This window comes from Pezoporus flaviventris, unplaced genomic scaffold (genome assembly GCF_033815535.1).
Source record: "Pezoporus flaviventris isolate CSIRO_AGI_PZ_B2104156 unplaced genomic scaffold, CSIRO_AGI_Pfla_v1 ptg000004l, whole genome shotgun sequence".
Taxonomy (NCBI): domain Eukaryota; kingdom Metazoa; phylum Chordata; class Aves; order Psittaciformes; family Psittacidae; genus Pezoporus; species Pezoporus flaviventris.
In genome coordinates this window covers 1,985,642-1,998,086 of record NW_026892552.1, presented here as the reverse complement: position 1 = coordinate 1,998,086, position 12,445 = coordinate 1,985,642, and the positions used below count along the sequence as shown (strand labels likewise).

General features: G+C 46.0%; 1 protein-coding gene across 4 annotated transcripts in view; it reads right to left on the bottom strand.

Moving 5' to 3' along the window:
• Window positions 1-12,445, bottom strand: part of PLEKHG4 (pleckstrin homology and RhoGEF domain containing G4) — a 90,019-nt gene that overhangs the window by 33,959 nt on the left and 43,615 nt on the right. For all 4 annotated transcript variants that reach the window (XM_061445456.1, XM_061445457.1, XM_061445458.1 and 1 more), the window contains 2 exons: window positions 10,356-10,454; window positions 9,166-9,314 (listed from right to left, as the gene is read on the bottom strand). In XM_061445456.1, the coding sequence (XP_061301440.1) occupies window positions 9,166-9,314; window positions 10,356-10,454 (248 nt within the window). The remainder of the gene's footprint in view (window positions 1-9,165; window positions 9,315-10,355; window positions 10,455-12,445) is intronic.

Below are 12,445 nucleotides of genomic sequence, written 5' to 3'. Positions count from 1 at the left end.
GAGTTTGGATGCATTGCAGTTCCCCTGCACATGTGAGTATGGTAATAATAGTCTTTCACTACATTCTTCCACAGTCAAATCATCAAAGTAATTTTGCAATAGTGCAGAGTCAATATAATTTATAGCAAAAAAAAGGAGTAGCTTGATGTCAGTTTATGTCTCCCCAAATCCTGTTTTCATTGGGCAATTATCATTTCAGTGGAAAAGGTTCCAAATGTCTTCAGTTTTTTGGAGAAGTGACAAGCTCTTCTATAATGGCAGGGTAATTTTAAACCTATAATTTAGAAAGACCATTTCTGGCTGAATCCATCCTCCAAAAAAAGTTAGCCTTGGAAAGTTACACTTTAGTTTTCAAAGCAAAATAGAACAAGAAAAGCACACAGAGAAAATGAACAGGATTTGGCTAGTAAGAGATTAGAAGGATGGTTTAATCTAAGGACACAAATGGAAATCAAAGTGTCTTCTCTGGCAGTATTCAAGTCCAGGTTGAATGGGGCTTGGAGCAACCTGGTCTAGTGGAAGATGTCCCTGCCCATGTCAGGGGTTTGGAAATGGATGAGCTTTAAGGTCCCTTCCAGCCCAAACCTTCTGTGATTTTATGATCATCTGTGCTGACACCATGGCTACATAATCACTGAAGCACCCTGAGCAATGCTCCAGGAATAAATCCTCCCAGCTCTGCAGGGAAAGTCCTGTGTGCCTCAGGGCTGTTTTGCAGGAAGAGAAACACAATTACTGCCACTAATGCATATTGGTAGCAACCTACATAACTGCCATATTTGTAATGATCCCATTAAAGGAAGTCAGCCTCAAATGCACATTCCAGCTCTACAAGATCAAAACTTCACATGCAGCTGGGATTAGAATCCAACCAGTCCATGGGGAAGCTAATGCAGCTATTGCTAAATAAACTAATTATTCTTTGCAGCACACAAATAGCCACAGTGGTTTTAATTACCTAGTAAAAGTATTTGAGGAACTGGTGCAGTTTTTTAGAACCCCAAAGTGCCCTTCAAAAGGCCCAGGGGTCAAACACCAAGTTTCATAGAATCATAGAATAGTTAGGGTTGGAAAGGACCTTTAAATCATCTAGTTCCACCCCCCCTGCCATAGGCAGGGACACCTCACACTAAACCATCTCACCCAAGGCTTCATCCAACCTGGTCTTGAACACTGCCAGGGATGGATCATTCGCAACCTCTCTTGGCAACCTATCCCAGTGCCTCACCACCCTAAAAGGAAAGAATTTCCTCCTTGTATCCAATCTAAACTTCCCCTGTTTAAGTTTTAACCCATTGCCCCTTGTCCTGTCACTACAGTCCCTAATGAAGAGTCCTTCCCCAGCATCCCTATAGGCCCCCTTCAGATACTGGAAGGCTGCTATGAGTTCTCCACGCAGCCTTCTCTTCTCCAGGGGGAACAGCCCCAACTTTCTCAGCCTGTCTTCACACAGGAGGTGCTTCAGTCCCCTGATCATCCTCATGACCCTCCTCTGGACTTGTTCCAACAGTTCCATGTCCTTTTTATGTTGAGGACACCAGAACTATACACAATACTCCAGGTGAGGTCTCACATGAGCAGAATAGAGGGGCAGGATCACCTCCTTCGACCTGCTGGTCATGCTCCTTTTGATGCAGCCCAGGATACGGTTGGCTTTCTGGGCTGTGAGCAAATTTAGGGTTGCCTGTGGGATTCCTGCCATTCATGATGGGACCATGGGATCTAGCTGAGACCACAGCCCTGCCTGAACCCCTCCTCACCAGGTTACCCAATGAGCACATGCACTGGGAACAACCCACCCAATTAATCCAACACACCACAGACCACAATAGCTCTTCTGGAGCACAGTTCATTTAAACATGTTTCTAGCAGAAACAGACTCTGAGATCCTTTTAAAAGTAAAGGGATTGATGTTTGCAGTTATACAAGCACCCATGCGTGATCCCAAGCTGCTACCTTTGATTGCAAGCCCCAGCCTGGCTTGAATTCAGTTACAATAAAACTGTGTTCAGACTCTGGTTGGTTTTAAACCCCAGTAAGATCCATAAAACTGACTGGAAAAGTAAAAATAGTATAAGAAATCCCAAACCAATAAGTAGCCTACATATGGGAAAAGCTCACCCTGCAGTGGGGCCTGAGATAGGATGTGGAAACACCATTCTGGGAACAGCATGCTGTGGTTTTCAACCCTCAATAAACAGCTTCCACCTCCAAACCTTGTCTTCATCCCTATTTATGCTTATATTTGTTATCTAGGTGGACTTCCCTAGTCTAACAGCTGCATACCCAGAGTTAGGACCACCTGAGTATCAAGATTCCCTGCTCAAATACACACCCACTGTCATTTAAAGTCACACACCTATTTCCCCAATCCACTGTCCTTTTGCAAACTCCCTGTGTTTATGAAACACATAATAGCAGTAACTCTGACATTAACTACCCCAGCGACAGAAACATCCACCCCAATATAACTGTATAAAAATCAGTGCTTGGGGGATAGTCTGGGCTGAGCCAGAAACTTCAGGAGGTTCAGTTAACATCCTATGCTGGAAACTTTTTGTAGTTTTTTCCCTAATATTTTTAAACAGATAAAAACCAGTGTGGCATTAATTACCTAATGCCCTGTTGGCATGAAAAACATTGCAAAAAAGAACAAGCCAAACCAGAGCCTTCTGGGTAAATTCCCCACTGAATCCAGGAAGATTTAAAACAAAAGACAGCAGAAAATAAATAGCAGAAATGGAGCTGAAGGGTATCAGCTCATGAAAAGCCTAACAGAACAACTAAAACTTACCTAGCCAGATCTCTGCAACCTTTTACCTTTCTGCTAGTGCCATGACTGGCTCCACACAGCCCTTCATCCACTCAGAACAACAACGGCTCCAATGCTCCTCTATGCGCAGAGCAACTAGGTTTGTTTAATGTGAGTGTAAGTGCTTTTTACCAGGCTAAAGCCACCACGCCACAAAGGGAACAGGTTAGACTGTAAGGAAGATGAATACCAAGCAGCAGAGTATGTGTTTGGATAGAAATGTTGCCCTGTGCTCCTCCCTCCACCCCACACAAACAAATGAGCCCAAGGAAGAGCACTGCCACTGCTGAAGGCAAATGCATTAATGTTTGTCAGCATCTTCTGCGTCGACAGCAACAGCACAGAGGCATCTTGTGGCAGGAAGCTGTCCATCTGTGAGGCCAGGATGTAAGCAGAGGGTTTCACCCTGCTTCAAGGTGTATCAAGAGCTTGTCCTATCCAAGAGATGAAGGTTTTAGGATTAGGGCCACTGGAGAAACAGACATAGGACACCTTCCAATGAAGGATGCCTCTCACAGTCTATGTCAGGAGTGTGCACTGTAGCAAGTGGGAGCATGAGAGGTTCCCAAAGCTTCCAGAGAGGCAGGAAGATGAACAAGCACCAGTTAAGCAAGCCAGGAAAATGGCATCAATGAGAGGTATACAGGCATTGCCTTCTTTTGAAGAACATACAAACACAAAGAAGCAACCATCAAACAGGCCATAGCACTGCAACAAACACATCTGTAATGCACAAGGGGGATGGCAGGAGACAATACTACCTTCAGGAAGGATTTCACAGTGTAAGTTGCCTGGGTATGACCACCAGCACATGGCAGCAGCTATCAGCTCAGGGTAATAGTTGGACCTGATGATCTTAAAGGTCTTTTCCACCTGGTTGATTCAATCATTCTGTGATTTACCTTCCAAACTAAGAAGGCCAAGTAACCCCAGTCCCTCCAGACTGGGACTTACACACCAGACCCCTGTCTCCCCTCTTCCCTCACCCCCTGGATAATCAGCTTAGTCTCTCCACCTCTATCCCAGACAGACCGAGCTTTGGATGGTGCTTGTGCAGTCCCTCCCTCCTGGAGCCCCTGAGAGCCTGTGCATTACCCAAGTTTACTTCCAGCAAAGGAGATCAGACACCACAGGGGTACATGTGACTGCCTTGGAGCACCCCTGGAGATGCTACTAATGGGAGTCTTGCTGAAGACCCACATATACGAGCTCATACAGCACCACACAGCTATAGCCCACTGCATCATCAGCTGGCCACAGCTTCAAGCAGACCTAGTGCCTCAATACCATGTGTGGAAGCTGTTAGCTGTAAGACCACCCTCTGTTGCTGCAACTGAGTCAGGTCCAGCATCAGGAACCTGGGAGGTGTTGCTCAGGAAGCCAGCTCCACACTGCCTATTACCTCTGGCTCAGGTCCCCACCCAGAGCTTCCAACCAGATCACTGAGGCACACTAAAAATAGCCAGCTCACAAAAACAGCTCTTGACTCTGGCCTCTCCACCCTCCAAGTACAGAGACTAACTCTGCTGCCTTTTGCAAACAAAAGGAGAATTCACTCCTCCATCTATTTATAAGCTGCTTATTCACAGCTCACACACACAGATTCTTTTCCGATGAGGAGCTTGGAGAGATAAGACTATACATTTTCTGGTTCCATACTGCACAGAGCCAGCACCCAGCCTGGTTATTCCTTCACCATTTGAGTTTTTTCTCTTTCTTCCAGCTCTCACACGAAATGTTGTGGCTGTCTTGATCACTAAGGTAAGTGTTGATTGGTAAGAAGCAAAACATGACCCAGCAGTGTACACTTGCAGCCCAGAAACCAACTGCATCATGGGCTGCATCACGAAGGGGACTCCCCCTCCTTTACTCTGGTTTCCTGACACACCCCTCTGCAGTCCTGCATCCAGCTCTGGGGCAACAACACAGGAGGGAAGTGGAGCTGTTGGAGTGAGTCCAGAGGAGGCCACAGAGATGTTGCAATGGCTGGAGCAGCGCTGCTATGGAGACAGGCTGAGAGAGCTGGGCTGGTTCAGCCTGGAGAAAAAAAGGCTCTGGGAGACATTAGAGCAGCTCCAGTCCCTAAAGGGGCTACAAGAAACCTGGAGAGGGGCTTTGGACAATGACCTGTAGGGACAGAACAAAGGGCAATGGCTTTAACCTGACAGAGGGGACACTGAAATGAGATCTTGGGAAGAAGTTCTTCCCTGTGCGGGTGCTGAGGCCCTGGCACAGGTTGCCCAGAGAAGCTGTGGCTGCCCCATCCCTGACAGTGTTCAAGATCAGGTTGGATGGGGCTTGGAGCACCTGCTCTAGTGGAATATGTCTGTGCCCATGGTAGGGAGCTGGAACTGGATGAGCTTTAAGGTCTCTTCCAACCCAAACCACTCTGTGACTCCATGATTCTACGGACATGCAGAGCATAATGCAATCCCACTCCTGTGCCACACTTGAGAAGCCAGGTTTGCTGATGGGGCCAGGCACATGGCAGGTGTACTCTGGTTCAACCAGTATAAAGCACCATTATATTAACAGAAGATGTTTAGATTTTCTTTGCTCCACTTCTGACTCACTGCATATCCACAGGACAAAAGGCATCACTGGACACTTTGTCTAGGCAAGCATTCCCAGCTCTTGGCTATGCTGGAAAAGCAGCAATAATGAGAACAGTGGAAAATGTCTGGCTAAAGACCAGGTTAAAAGTCTCCCTGACTAGCTGCCCAGCCACACTTTAGCAAGAGCTCCCACTGCTGCTGCCCGACTTCTGGCAGCTCCTCTGACACATCTATCATAAGGCTGGAGAAGCCTTCAAATTACATCACAAAATAAACAATGCATTAACCCACTTTCCAGCACTGACTTAGTGAGTTGAGTGGCCTGTAAGCCACAGGTTGGTTGATCAATACACTAGATATCCTGACACCAAGGATACACTTGCTAGCCAATTTTATGAAACTAATTAAAAAGACTGTTTATTAAAAAATTCCTGTCCAAAAGTGTAAAAATAAGTATTAATAGCATTAAAGTGATGGATGTCTCTGTGGCATTTGTCCATTCTTACCTAGAGGAACTTCAGCTAGGCTAATAGTTCTGGCATTTCAATCCCTGGAAGACTGGGAGAGCAAAACTTGGAAGCTTTCAGCTAACAGACCTGGAGAAGTACTCAGCCTCCAGTGCTGCCGTTGGTGTGAAGGGAGATATGGTGGCTCTGAAGCCAGCCAGCTCCACCACAGTAAATCAGTGGCATTGCCATCCTCAGCGGTCCACCAGCACCTCTGGGTGGCCACACTATGCACTTGAAAGAGGTGCCACAAAAATACTGGCTCACCAGTACCACACCCAGGCCAACTGTAAGTCAAATTCAGCCATGTCTTCCTGGAGGTGGAAAAGCACTGTGGGACCAGCCAAGCACACCATATCTGCTCAGCCTGCTCCCGGCGGTGGGCTGCAAGCACGATGTGTATTCTGTAACATAGCTTCACCTTTCTAAGCCAGAAAAAGGGAAAAACCCAGAAAGACTGCTTGGAGAAATCTTTTTTTCCTTTGTGGATAAGCACCTGGATGGGCAGGGCTATCTTTTACAGTGGTACTTGGCGGAGAAAGGAGTACGGAGACTCCTGGTCAGCTCACACTGGAAACAGAGCAAGTAAAGTTACCGGTCAGAGACACTGCTGCGGCACTACAGTATCTCTCGGGACGGGACCATCCAGGAATGACTCCTAGAGGCTCTGAAAGCATCTGTCAGAAACATGTGGATGCACCACAGTGCATCTCTCCTGCATGAGCCATCTCCGATGGGATGAGTTCGATTTCTGCAGGAAAGGAGCTGTGTCACTGGCTTAGCAAACCCTTGCAAAGCCCAGGTCAGGCCTGAGCAGCAGTGAGATCCTACTGCTCTGTGTCATGCAACACTCCAAAGGGCATCTCAGATCTCCAGGAGGGCACAGCAGGGAAATGTGCCAAAAATCAATCCCAAGGGAAGAGTTCCACGACTAAAGAAAGATTAAAGCAAGTCTTGTTTGCTCTGTGCTCCCGATAGGTATCTGGCTGATATCATCTGTCTGCACAGAGCACAACGCTGCTTCCGGGCCTATTTTGTCATATGCTCCCTAACCTGCAGTCAGGCCTTTCAGACAGGTTCACCCATCTCTGTTCTTACCACCTGCTGCTATTCTTTTTGCCACATAAAGTCACAAACTAGCAAGAAACTCAGCTGTCAGAGCTGGAAAAACATATCCACCCCCCAAAAAAAAAAAAAAAAAAAAAAGGGGTAAATCAATCTCTTGCTTTTTTAATCCCAAGGTGATGGTGCAGCCGGGCTTGTCTTTTTTACGCCTCTTAGAAAAAATAAAAAAAAATAAAAATCACAGTTTATACCTTTAGTTCTGCACTTTTGATTGGAACATTTTAATTAAGTGGAACTAAGAGTCCAGGAAACTGCTCCCTTCCTCTATTTCTATAAAATTTTTGCACATTTGGACAGATATCTGTTCACAGCTGGCCTCAGCTTCTGACTAAGAAGTCTTGGCAGTCATGACTCTGCTTGATCAGGCTTTTGCACCACAAGAGAAAAGAAGAAATTAAGCCAATGTAACACATGATTAACATTAGAACCCGAGAGGTAGCTCAGACGGATAAAGCCATTTGACTTGCTTTTGTAAATAATTTCATTTCAAGTGTTAGGGGAATAGATGTGGAATCCAATCCAGTACAACAGGCAATGCTGAGAGCACAAACACAACCAGCCCTCCTCCATTTTCGCACGTCACTGGTCAGAAATCTAATACTGGACACACATACACCAAGAGCCACTCCATTCTAGCTTAGAAAGCCAACTACAATATTTTGTCCCTACCCTGCTTTGACCCTCTCTGTTAAAGAAGCCTTTGAAAATCATAACCATCAGAGCATTTACAGCGTGAGCAGAGCTCTGAACCTTTAATATCTGCACACCAGTTTGGAAAGATGGAGCAAGTGCAGAGCCATGATCTAAACCCAAAAACGCCTTATGTAGAGTTCTCTGGTCAAGTGATGGGGGGTTTTTCCCATTTGAAAGGATCCTGGAACAAAGAACAGTGGATTTTAGTCCTCTGATCCAAGTTACATGACAAGCAGGCACTTCCTCAGTTAAAATACTGCATGGATTTTAGTTTCTGCAACTACTCCACAGGCTAGAATAGATCTTTCTCCCACTATCTTTATCTACACTCCTCAGACCGAAGGACCCACAACATATGCTCTCCATTCATACTGGCAGGCAACAAATATAACCCAAATTAAACGGAGAACATGTTATACAGCCTCAGCATACACCCACACACTGTGCAAACAGAGAATTATGCATATCCCCCGCCCCTGCCCTTGCTAAACTAATCAAAGCAATAGATTATCCTTAGGGGCTCTGTCAGATCAGGTTTCAAAGTTGATCACCTCTCTGTGCAAGAATACACGCTAAGCTTAAAACCAAGCTGCAAGAGCTGCTGACAGGACTCACAGGAAGCAGGGAGAAGAAAGTTTCAAGACCTGTCCCCAGGCTTCCCTCTCACTCAGCGCCGACCTCAGCCTCCCAGTGGGGGGTAGCAACTCGCACTGTCATCCACTTGATGACTTTTCAAAGAGAAATGTTCTTCTTTGTTCGTGTGAGATACTCTCTAAGTTATTTTATTATCTCCTTTCTACTCCCTCCCTTAAAACCTCCCAGCTTGTGACAGCAACGGAGAGATGAATCAGAGCAAGGCAGCCCTGCCACCCACTGAGCCCTCGTCTGCACCCACATGCCAGCTGTTTGCACAGCACATAGCACAGAAGCCTTCACATGCTGATAGGCTTCAGGTGCTTTAACTGTACAAACAGGAGTTGTGCAATGCCCTGGGGATTTCAAACAGCTGGTCTTTCTTAGGCCCTGCTTTTCATACCAATTTTGCAAGTGGGCAGTGAATATTTGGTTGTGCAAACTGTACGAGGGTGTGAGGAGAACTGAGTTTGCTTCAGCCAGAAAGCATTCCTCGCAGTTCAGGTCCTTGGAAAATGATAGCCTGGACCTAAACATTTATCACTGGCATCAACAATTAAGACTTGTGTTTCAGAGGTGCACAAAATATCCCTCTCTCTCTTCGCTGATTTGGTTTGGAAAAAAAGCTTTAACCATCTAAATGAATCCACCCAGACAAGTTTTTAGACTGAGGAAGAAGTCAGAAAAAGAGTAAAAGTCATTACACTTTTCACTTTTGCTGTTTTCAACACAAGTCCTCACTACACGAAGCTGCGCTCTCGCCTGCACCAAGGATGGATCATCTCACTCTCAAGCCTGCTGTTTGCTCATCTCCACCTCTTCTCCCACTCTTGGGGCTCACCTGTAGTCGTGGGTGAGGGTGACACAAGATTCCTCCTTCCGCAGTCTGGCCAGGAGTGCTCCCCCCTCCAGCTGCAGCTTGACCAGCCGTGCATCTTCAAGAACATTCTTCATCAGCTGCCTGTAATTCCTCAGCAGCACAGCTGCCTCCTGCAGGGATGGCAAGATCAAGATGAGCAGTTTCTGCAACTACAGGCAATGAGGTAACAGGCAAAAAATATCACCCAACCAAAACCACACATAAACCACATCTCACCTTGGCTCACCCAAGGGAAGAGGAAGGTTGGTTCCCACAGCTGTTTCTGTCAAGGCTGCCAAGCCCAAAATGATAAACAGCATTCCTTATACTCTAGATACTTTCCCCACCAGGCTAAAATGGAAACCTGATTCCTACCATTGCCCGTGCTCCATTTGCAAGGCATGGAAAGAACAAGCATTCCAGCCTCATCTTCCACTCACAGCTGGCTCCTACTGGTCTTAAGAGCCTGGCTCTGCATGGCTCCAGGCTGTGGGAAAGGTGCACATGAAAGGTTCGTGATATACACACAGATACCTGAAGGCCCAGAGAAGCCAATGCTTTAACTACTGGGACCCTCAGTGCAGAGTTGGCAGCATTTCTTACTATGTAAGTAGTAGAGCAGCTTCCCAAGAGTTAGGAAATACAGTGTTTGCAACAACACAGGCTTGGTCTTTGTACCTTCCTTTTCGTGCCCACTTCCAAACTTCTGCTCTAAAGGCCCCAAAATGGAAGCACAGCACAGCCTTGGCCTGGCGAACACTGTCTATATTGTCACCTAACTTTATTCCAGGCCATTCAAGCCAACCTCCTGTGGCACAGTCCAAGGCAGCTGCTCAGCACTAGAGACACCAAAGCTAGTAGAGCCTCAGAGCTGTGGAGCTGCTAGAATGTGCTCCAATACTAGAGCAAGCACCGTCAGCAACAAGTACAGCTGAAAGGATCTTCTGGGTGATGCTGAGGGATCAAAGAGCCAGCTTCTACACATAGCAAAGCCTCTGTCACTTCATCTGGGTTAGCTTCTACTAGTCCTGCTGTCCTGCCAGCTCCACAGTGACACACAGTACTTGGAACACTCTGCTACTACAGGCTGTAAATTAAAACCTACAACTCTTCTGCAGCTACCCATCGTCCTGCTGTCTGTCTCTCTGATACAAAGTGAGGGACATGTTTACCTCAGCTCTTCCTGGCAATTTTCCAGTTTCCACTTTATGAATAGCTCCCTGGAGGAAGGCACAAGCACCTTGGCATCCATGTAGCAAGTGTTCCAGCTTCTACAAGAAGAAAGGACCAAGGCAGAGAGTATTGTTTCATAGCTGACAGGAAAGCTGTCTTTTCAGCTTGCAGAAGGTTAGAAGTACAGAAATCAAGAGAGGATCAAACACATTAACCAAAGGCTTCAACTGTACCTCTCTGTATCAGCAGAGAGGCCCATCAGAGGCTTCAGATGCACCATGCTATGTCTGCAAGAGTGCCCAGCAAGGCCTTGATGCAGACATTACAAACCTACATACTCATGGCTGCTATGGGTCATGCTTTGGAAAAGGAAAAGGAAAAAGCAGTCCACTGCTTTTCCCACATTCCACTTGTGGCACCCACATTCTTTCTTGTAACTTCCCACTAAGATGAATCATTATGTATGAATTTTGGAGGAACAAAACACAGAATGAGTACTTGGAATTTCTCTACCTTAAATCATTTCACGTCAAAAGTAATGCAAATGAAAGATCAGGAAACTGGAAATCTTCCAAAATTAAGCATTTTAACCTACTGAAAAATCTGAAATCCCTCCTCATTTTGGGAGTGGGGGTGGGGGAAACACTCCAAACATTTTACATGGTTCACAAGGCAGTACTTTTTAGAAAAGTCAGTGATATAAAGCCTATATCTTGTCAGATGCCACCCTCCAGCTACTGAAATCAGATATTCCAAAACAACAGTGCTCAAAACAAATGAAAAAAAAACAGCTGTTTGACTCTTCCTGAGCTGAACTCCCTCCTCCCCAGAGTGCTGGAACAACTCCAGCAGTGACAGATTAGCAGGCAGGATGCAGGTGAGATCATCCAGACAGGAAATAAACACTTTGCCACATAGCTGCAGACCTAAAGGGGTTGAATATGTGGGTCATTATCACATCACACCATCCTATAAATAGGCAACCCATACATATTGATTCCTACACTAACTCCCTTTAGTAACGTTTTGCATGTTAAAATGTAAGATACAAACACGAAGTAGTCTGATATCATGCTCCTTCCTTCTGCACAAACAAAGCAAGTTTGTGCAAAAACTTGCAAAACAAACCTCTCAAGTTTTTCCCCTCAACTCTGTCCAGAAAACTAGTCCATAACCTTTTGCAAAGCTTCTCTGTTTTCTTACTGCCAAATAAACTTCAAATTCAATCCCAGGCACCAAGATCAGGCTTCTGTACCATTAGTGCACAGCTCAGGTTCTTATTAGTACTTTAAGATGCAAGTTTAAAAAATGGGTTCTAAAATAAGTTGAAAAGATAACACCTGGCACGTGCTAAGCCTAACTCCTGCAGCTTGCTAGCAGTGACACAGTGGTGCTCTTGGTGATCCCATAACCTGCTTCAAATGCTGCAGCGTGCAATGCAGCCCTTAGAGCAGTGAGACCAGAGCCAAAAATAACTGAGCCTTTTGGAAGCAAAAGTGATGTCTCTTCACCTACCAGGATGAGAAAGTCAAACTACACATGAAGACAGCCTATGTATGTGCAGATTGGCAGAGATTTAATCCTGTCTATTCTCAGTTTGCCAAGTATCTCTCAATACAGCTTTGAAAGATTCAACAAGCACATGATCCATGGGACTTGTGCTCCCTCCACACCATGAGTGTACAGAAATTGGTGCCACAAATGACACTTTTGCAGACTCCTGGCAGTCTGCACATACCGTGCTGCATGGCCAGTAATGCCTCCAGTCCTGCCACAGTTCATCAGTGTGCACTGCACTGCTGGCTGCAGCACCCTTTGCTGGGGTGCCATATTTAGATACTGCATCTGGCTGCTGCAGTTTCAGCCCTTCTCTCTCTGAGGCTTAACCTGGACCAGCTCAAACATTTCCAGGGAGTGGTCAGCCTCCCTGGACCCTGGGCTGGCTCTAATCCACACCAGAGCACAGTTCACTGTAGGTATCTTGATCCACAACTCTCCTGGAGAAGAGCACAAAGGTCAAACAAGATCATGGTACCGAGGAATACTCAAAGCAGCCAAACCATAGGGAGAAGGAACGAACTTCTGGTAC